Consider the following 20,871-nt stretch of genomic DNA (forward strand, 5'->3'; position numbering starts at 1 on the left):
CCTGTGAGTGAGTTGTAATTCTTTGTATCTGCTATTGTATCAGCTAAGCAGGTACAGATAATGAAAGGTGTCTTCATGCTTCTTTTTAAAGGTGTCAGTGTTTGTTTTGTGTATGGAACATAGTAATTTAAATCACTTGCCTGTGTGAAAGGGCTTTCATTACTTCTGCTGCAAATGACAGTCACCATGAGAAGAATTTGGAAATGCTGTTTCTTTGTACAGTGCCTTTTTTGTTTTATTTTTTTAGCGGCAGTAATTCCTTTTAGCATAAAGTGTAGTAGTTCCAGTTAACTTGAGTCATATTGTACTAAAGGCTTTGCAAACAGAACAAAAAGATAAAAATCCATTCTGTATTCAGGAAACAAAGGCTAAGTGTAAAACCTGAGACAGAGGCAGTGCATAAAAAGTTGGGAAACTATAAGGAAGTACTTATCAGCGGGAATGCGCACTGTGGAAGGCCCAGTCATATGGTCCATCACCCTTTTCAATGCAGGGTATGTACCTGCTTTGTCCATGTGCGTTTCCACAATGGAGCATGAAAAAGTGAAGCAATTAACAGGAAAATGTGAGCATAAAGCAACAAAAAAGGGCCATGGGAGTTGGAGGGCAGGTGTAGGATGTGGGATGACTGACTGTCCTTTTGATATTCTTGGTTTGAAGCTATGCTGTATTGGGGTAGCTTTTTGATAGAGTTTTTGGCCCTTTTTGAGTTGAACATCCTGGGACTTCAAACAAAGCTTTCACAATTTCCATCCTGTTGTTGAACTTGTGTTTTCCTTTTCTCAGCTGACTTGAAGAAAGACTTGGGTGAGTATGTTAAAGCTCAGCTTCCAAAACCCACAAAATTGGTCAGAAATGAGAAGCGGGAAGGCTTGATTCGAGGAAGAATGATTGGAGCCTCTCATGCCACAGGTATGCTTCTTGTTTCTCTTTTCCTTGCATACTTTGACTGTACGTTAACTGGGTGACTTCTCTTTCTGTAGTGCAGCTCTTTCAGATGTTGACTGTTTGACCCGTGATTGCTTTAGCGCACTCTGGGGGCTCTGATTGTCATACCATGTTCTAAGCTACACAGCACAGGGGAAGAAAGATTTGGGATAATACTATCTTAGGTGAAAGACATTTTTGCAATTGTTTCAGAATATCAGTGACTTTGAAATGAGTTAATTGCATTGATCTTTAGCTGTTACATTAACCTATGTTGCAACAGCTACACAAAGTGTCTTCAGTGATACCTGTATGATGATGATGGAGACCTTAATAACATTACCTGTGTATTTAAATGTTTGCATCATGCTGTTGACCATGATCTATATAAAGCTTTCTCCAGTATTTCCTCATAGCTTTACTGAATTAGTTCTCACCTGAGGTTTTTCTGTTACTTAATGAGAAGGAATCAAGGAGGACTTGGTAGTTGCTTATGTGTAAATATAGAGTAGATGTAATAAATTCACTGTTTTTATAGTTTGTAATTAACTTTAGAAAAATCTTGCTGTGTAAGAGGGGAGAGATCTTTTTTCAAGTCACCCAAACAGTGACTTGGCAAATTTGGAGCTCAATTTAAGTGTTTGTTAAGCTTTGTCTGAACCATTGATTTCTATTTTTTTTTCTTCCTATGTAAGTTTGCTTTCAATAAAATGAGTTCATTATTTAGAATGTGTCACTGAAATAGTAAAACAAAACCAGTATTTGACAAAATTTAGTGAGGCAGTGTAGAATTTCCCCTAGTCCTGCCCTGAAAGAATGTTGTCTCAGGAACATCTTCCTCTGTGCTGGATATTGTGTTTGCAGAATATTTTCTGCGTGTTTCATGTGAAAATTGTTGCTCTGAAATGGCAATTTGCTTCCTTATTAAGGTACACTCTAATCTGGTTTCTAATTCACCCATCTAATTGTAATGCTTTCATACAAGCTTTTCTGTTGTTGCAGTGAGTGTTAATTGGGATAAACTATGTTTGGTGCTTTATGTACACTGTGTGCCTTTTACCATAATATGCTTCCTGGATAAATTCTTTGGCATCTGAGAAAGTACGTGCTACTTTCTCAAATAATTTTGAGTGGCAGATAAAGTCTCTTAATTGCTGTTTACTCATTAGCATTGTAATGGCATAATCCAGAGAGAAAATTGTGCTTGCACTTTCCAAGCTGTGCTAGGATTCATTTGAGTTAGTGCAATTTTCAGTCATTTTATTGCTTTTCTGAACTGCTGGAGTCTGCTTTTTTCCTCCTCAGTCAAATACTGTCTGTTTTTAATGGGTGACTCAGTATATTTTTGTGTTTCTAAGTTGTTTTCTTTAAAGCTCTTTCCCATCTCTTCCACGTTATTCTAGTGTTACATAAATTGTGTTGTGTCATAAAAATTCAGATGACGTTTTAGACCAACTGAGCCTGAAGGTCTCTCATGGATCAAACTGTCCTCTCTGACCGTGGCAGATAATCCCCATGTAAACTGATGGGACTGAAGTGTTGCTTGGTCTAATACTGGTGGATTTGGCTATGCCCATTTAGGGCATTCACTCTCCTTTTAAACTGGTATGAATCCACAATCGCTCTAGAGCTAATGCAATGGGGAGATGCTCTATGTTACTTTATATTCAGGAATTGAAATGCTGTGGCCTGTGTCATGGATGAATGTAGATTAAGTAATCAGAATGGCTTGGTTTAAAGTCCACAGATCTTAGCTGCAACAGTAACTGGATGGATGCTGAAGCGTTACGTGAAGGGAGCCCAAGGCGATTACAGTCAGTGGACAAAACCAGCTTTGTCATGGGGATAATTCATCCAGCCCAGTATCTGTCATCTTCGGCTATCTCTGTCGTCTAACTCGGGCATGGGAGGTGCTCTGCATTAGGACAAATGCACCGCCTGACTCTTAGAGTGCTGGTCTGATGATGCTTCATTTAAAGTACAGTAGCTCTGCTGAATCTGGGTAGAACATGTGATGACTATAAAACCCTGTCAAAGAAATGTAAATAAGGGCTCACTTGAGCAATTCATAGCTAAATGTGAATAGCCAGGATCTACCTTCTGCCTTTGTGACTGAACTAGTCCCTGTGGAGTCTCTGGTTTGTCAGCGTTGCCGAGTGCAGATGGTGTTTCCCCTCCTTACACAGGGTGGTGAGGATACTGCTGATACTCTGCGCTGATATAATTGCGAATGTGTTTGTGTTTCATGTTACCGTGGATCTTTGTGTTTTGTGTGCTTTGGCCTCTGTAGGGAAAGTGCTGGTATTCCTGGACAGTCACTGTGAGGTGAACGAGATGTGGTTACAACCTCTGCTGACTCCCATCAGAGAAGATCGCAGGACTGTGGTGTGCCCTGTGATTGACATAATCAGTGCTGACACGCTTACCTACAGTTCTTCCCCGGTTGTGCGTGGAGGGTTTAACTGGGGCCTGCACTTTAAGTGGGATCTTGTTCCTTTGTCAGAACTGGAAGGACCAGAGGGAGCCACTGCTCCAATCAAGTAAGGTTCTTCCTACATGATGTGAAGCTGTGTGTAACATATGGATGATCGGAAGCACTTCTTGAGCATTCTGGAGTGTATCTGGATGTGCAGTTTTAGAAGCAGATGCCTAACCTGTCAAATATCTGACTTGTTTATTTTACTTAGAAATAGTTTTGGTTACTATTACCTATTTCAGTTTAATTTCTCGCATTTAATCATGAATTAGATATTATCTGTCTTACTAGGTCAAGAAAGCACACTTTTAGAGAATGCTTGTGCAACAGCAGTTTTTGCTAAAGACAAAAGTCTTGAGGAGCTTATACTATTCTGTATTAAATCTGTCCAATAATTTCACTTTTGAGCTATGCATTGATGTTTGTTCCCAGTCTGTTGATGTGTTTGGCTTAATGATGATTTAGATAAGCACCTTTGTGCTAGTAATAGCCTGCATATCCCACTAATATAGGCTCTATAATTTCTGTGATGAAATGCTAAAGAATTGCTAGATTGGGAAAATATGTTGTTGTGGTAATAGGAAGGTGGTTTCCTAGCTGATGGGAGAGAACATCAGAGCATATGGTAATTTTCTATGTCAACGTCATTTTTTGTTTTAGATTTCATTTATATTTTTCCTCAAACAAGCAATTATTTTTTTCATAAAGCTTCCTAAATGAACACACATGGATGTGAAAACCATCTTTAAAATATTACTTGTCTCTTTGCACAATGTGGCAAATGCCTAAAACTGTCTGTTGGAAGCCTGTCCGTATTGTTTTTGCGGTCTGAATTGCTTGAGAGTTGTTCTGAAACAAAAGTCTTGGTAAAGCTTAACACTAGGACTTGCAAGTTCCTTCTTTAAGCTTTTAACCATTGATGGCTGTCTCGCCTGTACAGAACTGGCAATATCTGGTTCCTACCGGACACGTAACTGTTATAAAACGATGTCAGTAGACACCTTTTTTTAGTAGCAGACACATATGGTTCAGAGATGAGAACAGAAGCTGGCCCAGTGTGAATCCCTGCATGAGAAGGGCCAGTGCTGGTAGAGCAATGACAAGAAGCTGATTGTGCTTTTTCTAGTTGCAGGTATCCATCTCAGTACAGAATTCAGGTTTGTAAGGTGGAAGAACTTTACCTTTTTTACAAACTGACTCCTTGCAGAGAATGTGGTACTTCTGTAAGATCTGCAGAGTGAATCAGAAATTGGGCAGTCTCATTTCTCTTTCATTCTCTTTTCTCGGACTGTAAATGAAGAGCATTTCAGACTGACGCAAGCAGCTCCAGCACAAAGTTCTCTGCTGTGGTCTGACAGCTCTGCAGTTAGTCTTTCCACGTCTACCCATCATAAGATTTGGTCTGAGAAGCCAGGAAATTTCTTAAGTTACTTAACAGTTTGACTGGCTTGTTTGGAAGGTGTCACTTGTGGCAGTTTCTGAAGGTAGAAGAAAAGGGACAGAGTGGGAAAATCTGAATGGGGAACCAGCATAGACTGTCTTAAAATCCTTATTGTGTTAAGAGCTGTTCTCACAGTTAATCTGGGGCATGCCTGAAGGTTAGTTCTTGCTGTGTTCAACACTGTTGTTGCATTCCTTCAACTCACTTTTAGGAAAAACGCTCATGGAAAAGGCAGAGAACTTTAAAGGGAGTCTAATAATCTAAAAAGATTACATTTTCTGAGTAGTAAAGCGACTTTTCCTACTTAGAGGTGTCTGCCTGCTTTGAAAAAGAAGCTAGATTGCTGTTTAACCTTTGAAAATGGCTTTCCATCAAATGGAAAGTCTTACATTTTATGTTTTAGAGACCTTCATAATGAAATATTTTGGTGTCAGGGATGGAAAAATTGAGAACAACCTTTCAACCCAGGTTTTAAAGTGACAGAAACTGTAGTAGGAAATTGTGTGAGAACAAGCAAGGAAATCCAGACTTAGGCTTGGTTTCATCACAGATTTTTATTAACAAGGATGAGAAAAAGCCTGTTCCCAGCCCATTGTATGTTCCAACTATCATATCATATTTACGTAGTGTTTTTACTCTCTTTTATACTCTTCTAGGGCATCCACATATTATAACTTTGTGATAAAGTAGCAATTCAGTCTAGAGACTGTACAACATGGATCGTATACAGATTTTTACAAAATAGAGCACCGTTCTAGTAACACACAGGCAAGGCAAAAAACTGGGAAACCCCAAAGAGAACATCTATGCAAATATAAAAACTGTAAATAACTTACCAATAAGCTGATCATTGCATCAATGATGAAACAACGCTGCTCCTGGTATTTAAAGTCTATCTATGAGATGGAGTAGCATTTCTTTTAGCAGCCTCCTGGCTTGTATAATTTAAATTTGGACCTTGTTGCTTGATCTAATTTAATATGGGAAAGTAATGTATGCTCTGGATTCTACTCCTTCTGCAGTTCAGTCAAGCCTGGTCTGTATAATTTGCCCCTGTAAGAGGGAAAGAACACATTATTGGGTGCAAGTGTACACGTTTGTAGCTGTAAGGGAAATAGCTTCTGGTAAAGACAGCTCTAATTAAAGGCAGCTCTTAAGTTTCACTGTAGAAAACTTGATGGGCTCCAAACGTGCACAGGTTTTTACTTTTTTTTAGTAGAGACACAGCCACTTTGTTCCTCTTTCCCTGTGTGTATATATATATATATAGCTAGGAGTGTTATCTGATGATTTCTAGCATCTGCAGGATTTAAATTGTATTATGTAGGTCTAAATTTAATAAGCTTTAATAGCCAATTCAGCTCAAATTACCGGGTTTTTTTCAACCAGCCACTTTGTTCCTCTTTCCCTGTCCTATCCCCTTTCCTCAAGTTCAAAGTTCAAAGAAATACGGTTTATACATATTGAAATAATGAAAGATCACAAATACTACTTACAGATCTGCTTTTGAAAATGTTTTGAGGCTAGGAGTGTTATCTGATGATTTCTAGCATCTGCAGGATTTAAATTGTATTATGTAGGTCTAAATTTAAGCTTTAAGACTAGCCAATTCAGCTCAAATTACCGGGTTTTTTCCTCTAAAAGAAAATGGACTTCTTTCAATATTCCTTTTTAGGTCACCTACTATGGCTGGAGGCCTGTTTGCCATGGATCGTGAGTACTTTAATGAACTGGGACAATATGATAGTGGCATGGACATCTGGGGAGGAGAAAATCTGGAAATATCTTTCCGGGTAATCTAGCTTTTATGTGTATTGGAGTATGAACCTCAGTGTCTGGCTGCTTCTCTTCCCTATGCACAATTTTTTTAGCACTGGAATAGCTATTTGCACACAGAAATTGGTACTTTCATTCCCAGGAAGGATGCCTTCAGCACACAGTACCTACCTTTACAATAATCTTCAAGTTAAATTTTAATGGGAAGATGAAAGAGAATTTTGAGCTCTGTAGTTAAATGTTTGTGGCTTTTTCTTTGTTTGGTGGATCATTTCACAATACCTATAGAGAAGCATAAGAAAAGAATAATCATGCAAATTTCTGAAATGAGTTTATAAGCAATGTCTAATGAATTTCACAAGCTGGTTAAAAAGATGCGTGGCTCACAGCAACATTGATAAATAAGTAAGCTTATTATATTTCCTTAGATGTATGGGGCTTTTTAGACACTAGAGCCTCCTTTTTGAGGGCCTGAAAATATAAATATTTTATAACTAAATTAAGAGTCATGTAAAGGAGTCAGCTTGGTTGGGAAAATAATGAGAAAGTCGTAATCAGGAGATTTGAAAGTGATACTTCATTGGGCTTCCTATATTTTATCTCATCTTCCCCGTCACTCCACTGAAAGAAAACCAACGTTTTGTGCTCAGTGTCATGTTTACCTCTTCACTTTTGTAAAGTGGATTCATCAACAGGTTTGACAAGTGTCTGCCAGAAAATGAGATGCTATCATGACAAATATGAAAAGGGGATTAAAAAGTGAAGTTAACATTAAAAAAAAAAAGAACCCAAACCAAACACACAACCCCCAAAACTTTAGAGAAATCTGTCAAATTGGGTCATTGGAGAAATCGAGATGAGAGCTCAAAAATAAGAACTGGCATTTCATAAATTTGAGTGACTTTAAAGGGGTACGTATTGAATAAATAAAATCTTTCAAGTTTTCAGTAGAAAATAGAATTCTTAAGTATCTGGGTAGAAGTGTGTGGAGTGTGAGGAAATTATTGTTGTTACTGTGTAGTATGCAGTTTCAATAAAAAGGGCTTTGAAAAACTGGAGTATATTCGGAGAGCTTTATAAGGTCTGGAAGCCCCCTTTTCCTTGGGGAGAGTTGTTAAGAACTTTAGTCGTTATCTTATCCAGGATGAGTTTTAAAAGTGACTTGATTATAAACTGCTAATGTGAGAAGACTTTTCTGAGATCGGAGAACATGTTAGTCCAACAAAGGGCCAATAATGATGATTTGCTGGAAGCTGAAGTTTAAAAAGAAATTTAAAAAAAATAAATGGAAGTAGGGTGTAAATGAAATCTAGATCTGGGGTGCAATGGAGCTGGATTAAGGCACCTAAATGTAGTATCTGAATGTGAACAGTATTTCTGAGTTCCCATATACTTAACAGAAATAAACAGCTGTGTAAAATAGGTGCTTATACTTAGTTGAAAAGCTCTCCAGGCTCCCTTTATGATGTTGACTGATCTTCATTATCTAGCGTGGAAGTGTGGACATGTAGTTCTCATGTAGGCAAATAAATGTAGATATCTTAATCTACAAGTTGAATCCCAGTCCATATATTTCAGTGTTTTCTAATAGGTCATTAGAGCATAAAATTCTAGAAAGTTTACTATTTGTTTTGTCAAAGCCATGACATGTTATGTGGAAAGTGTGATGATACGACAAAAATAGTCTTTTCTAACCTGAAGATTTATTAATTTAACTTGTCAGAAAGCATGACATGTAGGACAATGTTGCTGACACCTAATCGTGTCGTCATGTGTAAACCTACCTAAGTATCCCTTGAAGAAGGGGAGGAGGTAGTGAGCTTTGCCAGTATACGTACAATAAGGTGTGTTCTGGTTTTGTATGGACAGATCTGGATGTGTGGTGGTAGACTTCTGATCATCCCCTGCTCCAGGGTGGGACACATTTTCCGTAAAAGACGTCCCTATGGCTCACCAGGGGGACAGGACACTATGGCTCATAACTCACTGAGGCTGGCACATGTGTGGATGGATGAATATAAGGTAAGAGTCAATTCTAGGTCATGAAATAATGTTATTAACTGGTTCGTTTGTCAAAGGCCTGTATCACAGTGGGGTCTGTTAGTGTCTCTAATGGGGTTTTCCTTCTGTAATCTGATTTCCTAATGTTAATTTTGATACGAATTTCTAAATTCTGTAGGATTGTCATTTTGCTTTTGAGTGTACAAGTCTACTCCCTGTTACTTCTGCTGCCTGCAGGAGATTAAGTTTTATGCCTTTTTAATGAAGTAAAAGATGATGAATGAGTTCTTCTAAGCTCTGCATTGCTTTGTGTCCAAATCAGTATTACGTGGCAGCCATATACTACTGCTGTATCCCTTCAGGTAGTTTCCATGTTGGTGAGACAGGGATTTTGTTGGTTGGTTGCTTGCTTTCTGTTTTAATTAGCAGTCTGATTCTTAGTCTGTCTTGCCCTGGAAGATCAGTCAGGGTTGACTTCTGGATTCAAGGGCGGGTGTATTCTTTCCTTGTCTTCAGATTGTGGTACTGATGGTTTTAAATGTAGGTCAGGTTTTTGTGAAGCCCTGATCTCTGATACTTGAGGGCATTTTGCCTTGTGAGACCATAGGATTTGCTGTGTGGCCAGCTTCTGTGGGCCTTACAATTTCTATACAAGACATATTCTATTAACTCTCTATTCTGTAGATGTTTATATTTCAAGCCCCATCATTTATCTTGATGTTCAGTCAGTATGAGGAACCTATTGGGGTCATAAATTTTTATCTCCATTCTCCATCTCCATAATGCATTAGTTGATTTGATCTATCACTTTCCCTTTTATTGGTGTCTGGGCACAGTTGTTTTGTGATTAATGATGGCTTTCTCTGAAGCTTGGAATTGATTCTTTGTTATAATTTCCAGCTAATACTGCTTTGTCCAACAAGGACTTAAACTGCTGATTCTAACAGTCTCTTATCAGACTTGTGTCCTGAACTTTTCCAGCTGTTTCTAATCTAATGTAATTCTCTGTCATTATGACAGATTTATGTATGGAAGGCAAGCCTGGAAATATTTTTGTTTTTATAAGTGTAATGCAAATATTTAGGGCCAGTATAATTTACTAAAGTGACTGTATGATGAATAGTACAAAGACTTAAAGGACCTGTTATGCAGCAAAGCGTAAATATCAATATTTAATAAATAAAAATGGAAGGGAAACAGCAAAACTTTCACAACTGTCAAAAGCAAAATGTAAAAGTAAGTTCATGTATACAATGGAAACAAATAATGCAGAAAAGGTAGGATACTAAAATTTGCACTTTAACCAGGAAAGAGGCAATTGGAATAGCAGAGCTGTTTTTTTGAAGCTGACCAATTTCTGATGGTGATGTCCAGTCTATCTCCAAACTTCCTCAGAGTTGTCCAACAGTCCAATGTACTTAATGCTTCCCCTTCCTCTGCTATTATAATAGCAGTGATACATCAAGCGCATCCAAATGCTCAAAGATCTTGATAAGGACAGATGTGTAATTTGTCTTGAGATGACACTGTCTGTCATCTGAATATCAGAGACAGCAGTAGGTAATTGAAAACTGTCAGAACCACATTATGGTAAGTAAATTCCAGATGTCTACTAGAGATGAATCCAACAAAATACTATAGCTCAGTGCCCTGAAAAATGATTTCTAAATAATATCTAGTAAACTAGTTAATGTGCGAATGCAATGCCTTTTCTATGTAAACGTAGCTGGAATTAAAGACTCTACAAGGGGATTTTTCTTCTAGTTTTGGTAACAGTATTCATGCCACACTGTACATTCATGAATTCCTGTTTGTCCCCATTGTCTCTGCATTAAAGTTGAACAGCACATAAGGTTGAGCTGGAATCTTAATCTGACCTTGCCTAACCAGGTACAATTCCGAGTATAATCATAAATTAGAACATGAAAAAATAACATGGCGGGAGCATTTCTGGATATAACGCAGGTGAATGGAAAAAAACGGGCTTCACAGAAAGCCCAGGTGACAGTTCTGATTCTTCATGTGAATAAATGCATGGTCCCACTGAACTTCACAAGATAGTCTCATTTGTAGGTTTATTCTGATACGGAATTTTTTTTGTCCTGGTAAGTTGTAAAGTTGGAAGGCTGAAAATTGTGGAAGACAAAATACGCTTGAACCCCACAACAATGAAAACAATCAATTGGACAATCAAACTAATTTAAAGAAACCTTGGCCAGATGAGGATGGTGACAATATACACCTCTGTTTCTGACCTAATGACTCTAGGATGCCTTTATTGCCAATGGAGTGTAGGGCTGATTTGTTTCCTCCTTGAGTTGGCATCTAAGAAAGGTCAGCAGATTCATGCCCTAGAAGTGTCTTCATCAAAAAAAGCAGTCTAGAAAGATTAGCTCAGAGTTAGGCAAGAGAAATCTTACCTCCTGTGGCAATCTAAACACTGGAATTTCCTAATGCCAGTGTCAAACTTAATGGCTGAAAGCACTAGCAAAATGAAATGAAACTTTGGGAGTTCTGCAAACAGGAAAAAGTTGGAAATCAATAATCTGAAATTCTTCTCCCCTTGCCCCCAACCTGTTTCTCTTAAATACAGGAGCAGTATTTTGCTTTGAGACCCGAGCTAAGGATGAGGAACTATGGAAATATTACTGACCGTGTAGAATTGAGAAAAAGATTGAACTGCAAGTCATTTAAGTGGTATTTAGATAATATCTATCCTGAGATGCAAATATCTGGGCCCAATGCCAAAGCTCCGCAGCCAGTTTTTATTAATAGAGCACAGAAACGACCGAAAATAATCCAGCGTGGAAGGGTAAGATAAACTTTCTTAAAAATACAGAATTCTGTTTTTTTAACTATTTTGAGATTCTTTCTGAAAGATTTGCTCAAATACAAGAAAAATAGTCTGTTTCCATGGAGCATAGGGTTTTAGTTTTGCAACAAGCTGTCTTGAAAATACCAGAGTTTGTGTCTTTAGACAAAGGCAAATCAGTTTCACTCTAATCTATGTTTCAGGTCATCTTCAGACTAGATACTATTTAGTGAGGTTTCTTACCTCAAAGCTCTGAGTTCCAAAGTTTTGATGTCTTTAGAATGCGCTTTCATGGCTGTTCGTTCTGAAGATGGATTTGGGTAGAGAGAAATTTGGCCTCAAATATTCATGCTCTGTTGGTTTATGATAAGGCTACAATGAAATTAGTTTCCAAACTCATTGCTTTTACAGGATAATTTTCTGCAAAGATGAACATTTGCATCTGAGACTGATGATGGCTTTTCTAGTCTTGACTGTTAGATAATGAACAAAAAAATGAGGTTTGCTCCTTTTTCCTTCAAAGTAGAAGTGAAGAGAGATATTTTTATGTGTATTCATGAAAGAAATCACGATTAAATTCATGCCTTAGCTTTGACACCTGTGTTTATGGCACACCTACGTTTATGGGTTTGTATGCAGGCAAAGCCAGCATACAGTTGTGTCCGTTCTCTCCAGTGCCAAATTTGTCTGATACGTGCTTTTTACGCTTCCCAAAAATAATGGATAACTTCAAACCTGAGACAACTTTCTCAAGGTCTTCTCTGTGAACGAGAAGACCTCTGAATAAACTATTTCATGTGCACATGGATTATGGTTGGCAGATTCCCTTCTAGCTTAATAATTGGAAGCATTAAGTAGGAATGTAGCCCTCTCCATAAGGCAGCACAGTCTGCAGTAGCTGTTGACAGTTGCTGGTCCTGCAAGTAGATTCAGGCTGGAGGACCTGAGTTCATGCAGAACCTATTGACATAATTACATTTTTTCTTGAAAGCAGCGATCTGGGAATCCACAATTTGTGCAGTATTTTTATAATTGTATCCTAGCCAACCTGTAAAGTTATTTATTAGGGCGAATGTGTAGTTTCCCTGAATAAAACTGATACAACGGGCTGATTCCCCTAGTTGTTAAATGCTGTTATTCCCCTGTCAGATCTTTTTTTTTTTTTTTTTAATTTTTTATTAAAATTAATAGCTTTCTGCTTTCATTCAGACAGAGGTTTAACTAAGGAGTTGCTGATGTGGGGGAGGCTACTAAGGGATCTGAATCCCTCAACAACACTTAAGGGGAAATCTTCCTAGCAATAATTTCCCATGGTTTAATTTGGAGAAAAACTTTGTGCACCCTTTAAGAAGGGGGAGACAAGACACAGAAAAATGCAGTTCCTTGGCTTGGTTCTCCGGGTTTCAAGAATGATACCCAGCATTGTGTGAGAGAGTCAGCTTTGGCCCTGATGATTGTATAAACTATTTCCAGATGCCTACAAGGAACAGAACGATCAGCCAATGTCACCATTGCGTGCCAGACTCTTCAGGATTTGGGATGAATCACTCCAAATCCCAGCTTATTCTCAAAAACTAATTGGGCCAGAGATAAGTGCTGGTTTGACAGCTGGAGAGAACTGTAATGATCACAAATTGCGACAGTTCTTAACAGTGTTATCAAATGCTGATCATCGTGGCTAATAAAAACAAGGACAAAAATCATATAGAACTCATGTAGTTGTATGGTTTGAAAGCCTTCTGTTGAGTGAGGAATGATGAAAATGAGATCTCTCGTAGAAGTCTCTGGGGTGTGAGGAAATGTTACTTGGAAGGTTTTGTGTAATTTGTTTCAGATGTGTGTAGAGAACAGGAGAAACATGGTGCACTTGAGGAGGCTGTTGATGTGCCTTGGGACAGCTATTTCCAGAAATGGTGTTTAGTGAAGAATATGATTTGGTATTTGCGCTCTCTAATTTTTGCTGTTGTGATGGAGCAGTCCTTTCTTTTTATTACTGGAAGTGTCTTTTGGTTTCTAAAAATCTGTAGAATAGATACAAACGCCGAGACAGCTATGTATGTCTTCATAATAAAATGCAGCTAGCTAATTAATCCGCCTGGCCTTGAGTTCAGGACAGCAAATTCTTTTTTCCTTTACACTCAGCACCAGATTGGAAATAATTATTTTTAATGTGGATGCCAGATCTGGGGCCCTGCCATCTCCCACACATGCAGACACCCAGTGACTGTCAAATGTGCTCCCATGCACTTGGTAGAGAGCGGGGCTCTGCTGCGAGGAAGGAAATGGCAGGGTTGTGGCCATTGCTAGAATAATTGCCTTTCTGCTTTGTACCCTTGGCTGTGTGTGGTGCAGTTCTTGATGTGCAGGCAGTGATTGCTGCCTGAATAGCCTGATCCCCACCACATTGGGGGAAGAAAAATCATCAGGCTGAAAAGAAGTCTTCTGCTGGCCACCAGTTAGTTTAGGGCACGCGTATAATTTAAAGCCAGAATAGAGGTGTCTTGTCTCGCTGAGTAACTCTGTGGGGTTACACACATCAACATCTTAATGACTCTTGACTGTTGGAATAGAACAAGCTAATCCTCAGGTTCTGCAGAAAATCTCTTGGGTGACTTTCAGGGTGAGCATCATTGCCCAAACCAGGAGAGACTGCTAACTTGCTGGGAACCTTCTTGTTTGCTTTGGTGGTATATGCTTACAGTTTTGCATCCGAGGACAAGCTTCTGACCTGGATCTAGTCCCCTAATACAGCGTTACTCCAAATCAGACTAGGCAGTGTATTTGAACTGGAATGAGCATTTGGGCATCTGTAAAATTTTCCCTTCCTCCCTGATCTGTCATTAAAATAACTTAGCTGATAACTATGGCTTTTCAGTTACCTGAACACTCTGGAAAATCAATTTGCAAACAACATAAGTCTCTGAAGTTGCTTGTATTTATGTAATTCCTTCTCCTTTTTCAAAGAGGCTGTCCTGCTTCATGAAGAGAGGCTGTGGGATGAGACTTATGTTTAAGCTAAACTGTAGTAAAATGTAGTTTATACAGTAAAGTTGATATTCCTGAGGTAGTGACTATCAGGGACCTGAGACTTTCATGGAGAGTGAAGAGGGGAAAGAAACTTGACAGAGTATGGCCAGCATGTGCTGAGCTCTGTTGTGTGTACTGTACTTGTACCATAAAGAGGGAAATCTTGATGTAATTAGAAAGCAAAATGGGACTATTCAATGCTGGTTTTTTCTCCAAATTATCTGAAAAACAAAATGGTATTTTAAAAGGGAAGGAGGGGTGTTTTTTTATTGCGGGTTGGTTTGTTTGGGTTTTTTTTGGTTGGGTTTTTTTTTGTTTGTGTTTTGTGAGCACACTTGAGTCCTAGGGCTTCCAAAGCATTACCATGTGTTCCCGTTGGTATGTGATGTTTGTTGTTTACTCTGTCCATCAAACTGTTTTCCTTTCATAGTTGTATCACCTTCAAACCAACAAATGCCTGGTCGCCCAGGGCCACCCAAGTCAGAAAGGAGGCCTGGTAGTGGTTCGGGAATGTGACTACAATGATCAAAACCAGGTATGATATTCTTAATTATATTGAATAGCAATTTGTAAGATGTGAATCACTAATGTTTTCCTGCTGGCAAAGTGCCCTAGTATAACACCTCATCAGCCAGCAGGCTGATTTCAGAGTATCGTTTAAACCGCAAGGCTGGCCGAGGAAACTGTGGAGCTTACTGCTCTGTATCTACTAATGCTGAGTGTTGAATATTATAATCTCCTATCTTTATGGCATGAATCTTGGTATGTGGCTGAAGACTATCCTTAAGTGGCTCCTGACGGGTTTATAATCCACTGATTGACACTTCAGAATTTGTAGAAGCTCTTTCAGTAAGTTCCTCATACCAGGATTTAAGGCAACCTTTTCCTGGCCTGCTGTTCTTTCTGTACTGTACAACTAGTCCTCTGCTGCTGGAGTGGCAGGAGTTTGGGGTGAATGAATGACTTGTTGTTATATTTAAATGGAAGGAATCATAAGGAATTTAGAAAATTCTTTGGCTACAGGTGAGGATTAATTGGGGATGGATGTGAAAAAGCTAATGAGAGTTTTTATATTACTCCATGAAGCCTTTGCTATTCCACCTCTATTCTTTGAGGCAACAGAAATTCGGGACTTGGATAAATAATCTTCAGGGTAGAGAGATCTTCACCTAATGCCGTAAAAACTTTTACCTAGCTAAGAACTACATTGAGAACATTATGATTTAGGAGCCCATGGGACCTGAGTCTAAAAATTAGATTACATCTAAAGAGAAAAGTAGTCAAAGACACAGAATAAACGGAGCATGGGATGTAGTGCAGCATAGTTTACCAAAGGTGAGTTGTGCTAGCCAAACTTGATACTTTATGAAATGGGCAGTAGTTTTCAGGATATGGAAACTGCAGCAGTAGAAGCAGGATGATTTGTAATAGTCCCAAACAAAAAGTTGTACGCTTTGTCAACTAATGGGACTTTTTGCCTTCTACCCATGGTCTCACCAGTTAAATGTGACAGAGGGAGACAGTGTGATGGGTGTTAACCAGTGTTGGGATAAGTGTGGCTGGCTGTAGATACGTGGTTTCCAGTTGCCACTTAGGACCAAACAATGCATACCTGCACTTTGCCTGTGGAGTACTGAGTAATCATCGCTATTACCAAATTCTGGTCCCTGTTTTAAAGGTGAATGAATTTAAGCTGGAATGGGATTCAAAGTTTTCCTATGTGATCTCTTCCATTAGCTGCAAGAAAGTCAGCAAGTCTTACTGCCTGTATAAATGTAATAGTAGGTGATTGGCACCAGTGATTGTACATTTACAGTGCCAGAGGTGTTAACGCTGCTTTCTGAGCCATTCAGTCTGTGAGTGAGAAACCAGCAATGACTTCCAGTAGATGATGTCCACAGTGAGAACAGATGGGTCCTCACAGTTACTGTTTCCCCTCTCCTTCCTGCAATATTTCTAATAGTGAACTGCCACGTGGCTGGAGGAGGAAGTCTGTTGTTTTTCCTTATCAAAACCTTTTTCTGATTCCTCCCCTCCCCCCTCCTGGAGACAGAAACTTCAGTTAGCCTTTTGGGGTTGAGAAAGACAAATGAATCCTCAGATTGTTGATCTTTGGCTTCTTTTCTCATGAATCTAGTTTACTGGTGGTAAATGAAGCAATTAGTTCTCATAAAAAAAAAACTGGCTGTGCCATCTTCTTTCACAGTGATTTTGTTCTCCAACCAAGTATGTTAACCAACACTATGGTTTTCTGCCACTGGACTTCCCTTGTTCTCCTAATAAATCCTGAATGCGTTCAGACAGCTTTCTTTCATATCCTCTTGAACAATCTTGCTATAGATACATGACAAGAATGTAGAGAAAGATTACACTTAACTAACAGCTTCTGCTTATAAAAATAGCAAGAAACTTCCTGATTATTGGAAGCTTTTAACTGTCGTTTCTGGTAACACTCAACCCATTGGCATTTTCAGCTGATTTTTGCTCTAGAACCATCTGTTTTACGCCTTTGGCCTAATAAGAAAGCCTGTGTTGGGTCTGGTGAAAGGCAGGTACCCAGCTGTCCTGTCCCCTGGATGCCCACTGGCAGCAAGTTAAGTGTGTGGTGCTTAATACACACGGTGCAGACAATTATTCTGGAAGAAATCGATCTACACTTTGCGAGCGCTATTTTTGTGTCTTTGTTTAGTGTTTTACTAAAAATACCAAAGATGGTATTTTTGTAGAATTTTTGCTTTTTCATGAGTGTCTAATTTTGTATTTTGACCTCATGTAAGCTTTCGGCATCCTGTGGCCACAGCTTAGCTGTGCTTTCTGTGGAACTAATTTGATGCCACTTGGTGCTGATTTCATTTGATGCCAGCTAATTTTTCCCTGAGGAACACGAATAAGTTATCACTCTTTATCTCTTTCCAGGCTGCTTTTGCTCTGTGAATAGATAACACCCTCCCTTGAAAAATACATGCTACTGCTCAGTAAGTTGAAGGAGCAAGGTGCAGTCTACCTGGGAAAGCATGCAGAGGGCTGGGAAAACAAAACTGCACTGCTATAAGACTCATTGGTTGCAAAATGATCTTCTGTGTAAGCTTTTGACTGGAAAATGGTCTTCTGTGTAATATAGACGATTCATGCATGTGAGAGCTGACCTTGAAAAGTGGGTGTGTGGGGAAACCAGACTCACTGAAGTCATGAGATTGGCCTTACAGGCAAGTCTGTTTTGCCTTTAGTGTATGCTTGCTTTGTTTTCTCTAGCCTTCATGGCTGCTAAGAAATTTCAAATTCTTACTTAACTCCGTGATTTAAAAGAAGTAACAGATGTTGTGTAACTTGCAGTTGTATCACCATTATGAATAATACTTTTAAATGAAGTTGACTTACATGATCATCATTAAGTAAAGTTAAAAATTACTCAAGCACGTCAAACTATCCTGTTTTCTAGGACTTGACATGATAGTGACATTCAGTTCATCTTTTTGCTATAGAAATAAAAAGCAATGAGGGAAGTGGTTCTCACAAAGTTGGTGCATTTAGAAAATATTTAAAATTTGTGTCTTTCTCTAAGTTAAAATGAAAACTGGGTCATTTCATTAACTGTAACAGTTATACTTAGTCTGGGATAATACTGGGGATTGAACGCAAATTTAGGAATAAGTGATGAAGATTTTGTAGTTAGAAATAATAGCACAAGTAGAAGAGGTGACAGGATCTTATAGAACGAAGGTCAGTGCAGAGAGGTCTGAAGTAACAGAAGAAGCAGAAAAATTGATTGTGAATTTTGTAAACAGAAGACTAACATGGAATGAGAAATTTTGTAGTTGAAGAGTGGTCATGTGAAGGAACTGCCAAGATTGCCAAAGTAAACACTCTCCTGAAGTTCAGTAGTGTGTCTGACCATTTTCTGGAAACGAAACTGAGAATGCACAAGGTAGTGCACACCACAAACTTCAGTGTTGAAGGAGGATAGAAAATATTTAAGCGCATTGAAGGATCATCGTGAAAGACTGGAGATGTCTGAAAAGTGGAAGTAAGAAACTGTGGTGTAGATTCTACCCAAAACCATCATGCCAAGGTTAATCAGGTGGTGATTAGGAGACAAGTATGCTGAAGCAGGCTTTGGGCTAGATACTGTCCTGAAGGAGGAGGAGTAGAAGTAGTTACTGACAAACTTGGAAGAGAAGCATCAAAGAACACTAAAAAGGAAGGTTTTGGAGTGAAGCACAATGGCCAACATAGGACTAACTAGTGAGAGCGTTTGTGATCTAACAGCTAAAAGAAGACTGGGTTTGTCATGTAGCTAATGCCTTCTTCCTGACCTAAATGCTTAAAGCCAAGTTCCTTTTCCAAAAAATCTCCTCTTAAAGTCCACTGAATTATGTGGATTTTTTTCTACTGTTTGTTTTCAAATACGCTAGGTTGACTCTTAAGCTTTACTTTGTGTTGTTATAACCTCTCCTCTGTGCATTACTTCATTTCAATAATTTAACCTTTCTCTTACTTAGCAATATATTAAGTTTTAAAAATGTGACTGTTGCCATTCCAGCTGGGGATAGTGCTAAGGTGTCGAAGCATGTGCATCTGTGCTCTGGGCCTTTATAAGATAACTGATTTGAGCAGGGCATTTCAGAAAAGCTCTGTTAACACTCTTGTAGCACTTTATAAATGTAAGAATACATGCTTCACAAACTGTTCAAGAGTCAGAGTCTAGAAGGATGTGCTCACACGTGCAGTTCTTCTGTAAGATCTTTCTCCCTAAACCTCTAGATCATGACTGTTAGTTTGCTTTTCTGATACAACATGTGTCTAGAGTGAGTGTGAAGACGTGTGAGTTAAGTCTGCTTGCTGCTTTTCCATAAACTATTGAAGGAACACAATTCTTCGGTCCCTCTAACAGTTCTCATGAAATATCAGCAACACACTGAACTGTGAAACAGAAAGCATGTATCTGCTTTGGAACGACCTTCAGGAGGATGTTGGGTTTTCAGGGTAGCAATAACTTAAAATAGTAATTATAGACCACCAGACTTTGCTGTTTCTGATGATTGTCACAAGTTGTTTGGTGCTGTGATGTCATTGTTATCCATAATAACAGGAGCTCAAGTATATGCAAATAGCTGTGATGATGCAAATTGCTAAGCACATCTCTTCTTCAGAGCTGAGGCAGCTTTTTTGTGCTCTTAAGCTGAATTTCTGTCTTTTTAAAAACTGTCTGACAGAATAATACAGTAGTGCCAATCTAAGCAACAGATTGTAACTGATGAAAGTACTGGAATGCTTCTCCTGTTGGCATGGTTCACAGCAGGGATTTTCTTTCACACAAAGGGCCGTTTCTGTAGCAGTTACTGTCTTGTATTTACTGAAAATTTTCAATGCATTCCTCTAGTGCTAATGCAATTTGCAGACCAAATAGGAGTGTATATCCACAAAGCTTTGCCGGTTGGCCAGCCATGCCTTTTGCTACACTCCACTGCACTCTGAAAGGCAAAGGGTAGGCTGATGCTTCCTGGTTTATTTCATATCACTTCGAAATATTTATTCCCTAGGAACAGTGAGCTTCCCTTTTCTACCTACTACAGATTCTTCGATTTATTGTTTTTTCCCTAGGTCGGGTGATAGGTTTTGTTTTAATACAGTTGTCTGTATTGACAGCGGACTCAAACTTCTACAGGTAACTCCATTTTTCAAAAGGAAATGGTAGTATGGGCTGTCCTCCTAGATGATGAGGCACCATTTGAGCCCTTTCCTCACTCGAATTTCCTCTGAAGTACTTCAGCTAGCTGTTACCTACTTACATTAATTAATCTCACTGTAGGAATAATTTCATTTTTCACAAAAAAAAATGTTCAGTAACACAGCCTCGTATCTCTTTATTATGGTAAAAAATAATCCCAGAGGGGGATCACTGGGATATAGGGGTTTAGGGAGGGAGTGAAGAGCGTGCCTCCTTCACCAACAGTGGCAACCCGAAACCAGTTAGGAAATCCAAATATTAGTAAAATGAGAGAGCAAAAAAGCTCCACTATCCAGTCTTCAGCAATGTCACACTGCTGTCCCTGCAAGCAGTTAAACTCTAGTCGTTGCTGAAACTGTTCATTAAGCTGTATATGAGGAGAAGCCCTGTTTCTACCCACCTGTCTGTACGTAAATGAGATTAATGAAGTCATCTTAGCAATCAGTCCAGGAGAAGGCTGGGTGATTTGTTTGTAATATATGGGGGTGAAGTAAAATCCTGAAGGTACTAGAAGCCCTAGGAAACCTCAGTCTTAGATCTGTCAATAGTCTGAACTACCTTTTGAGGGGACTAAATTAAAAATCCTGCATAAAAAGAAAAAAAAAAAAAAAAGGTTTATACTAACAGAGTTCGTACTTTGGACCTCCTCCCATTTATTTTGTCCACGAGACCTACTGTAGCAC

At 38.9% G+C, this 20,871-nt stretch overlaps 1 protein-coding gene across 3 annotated transcripts in view; it reads left to right on the plus strand.

The window, feature by feature from the left end:
* Positions 1 to 20,871, plus strand: part of GALNT11 (polypeptide N-acetylgalactosaminyltransferase 11) — a 55,651-nt gene that overhangs the window by 17,068 nt on the left and 17,712 nt on the right. For 2 of the 3 annotated variants that reach the window (XM_019474257.1, XM_019474258.1), the window contains exons 5-11: positions 787 to 912; positions 3,218 to 3,467; positions 6,520 to 6,637; positions 8,490 to 8,642; positions 11,215 to 11,433; positions 14,891 to 14,995; positions 17,377 to 17,421. In XM_019474257.1, the coding sequence (XP_019329802.1) occupies positions 787 to 912; positions 3,218 to 3,467; positions 6,520 to 6,637; positions 8,490 to 8,642; positions 11,215 to 11,433; positions 14,891 to 14,995; positions 17,377 to 17,394 (989 nt within the window). In that variant the 3' untranslated portion in view covers positions 17,395 to 17,421. Of the gene's footprint in view, positions 1 to 786; positions 913 to 3,217; positions 3,468 to 6,519; positions 6,638 to 8,489; positions 8,643 to 11,214; positions 11,434 to 14,890; positions 14,996 to 17,376; positions 17,422 to 20,871 lie in introns of those variants that run through there. The other variant, XM_009287802.2, reaches the window with a different exon arrangement.

The sequence above is a fragment of the Aptenodytes forsteri genome, unplaced genomic scaffold (genome assembly GCF_000699145.1).
Source record: "Aptenodytes forsteri isolate BGI_AS27 unplaced genomic scaffold, ASM69914v1 Scaffold296, whole genome shotgun sequence".
Classification (NCBI taxonomy): Eukaryota; Metazoa; Chordata; class Aves; order Sphenisciformes; family Spheniscidae; genus Aptenodytes; species Aptenodytes forsteri.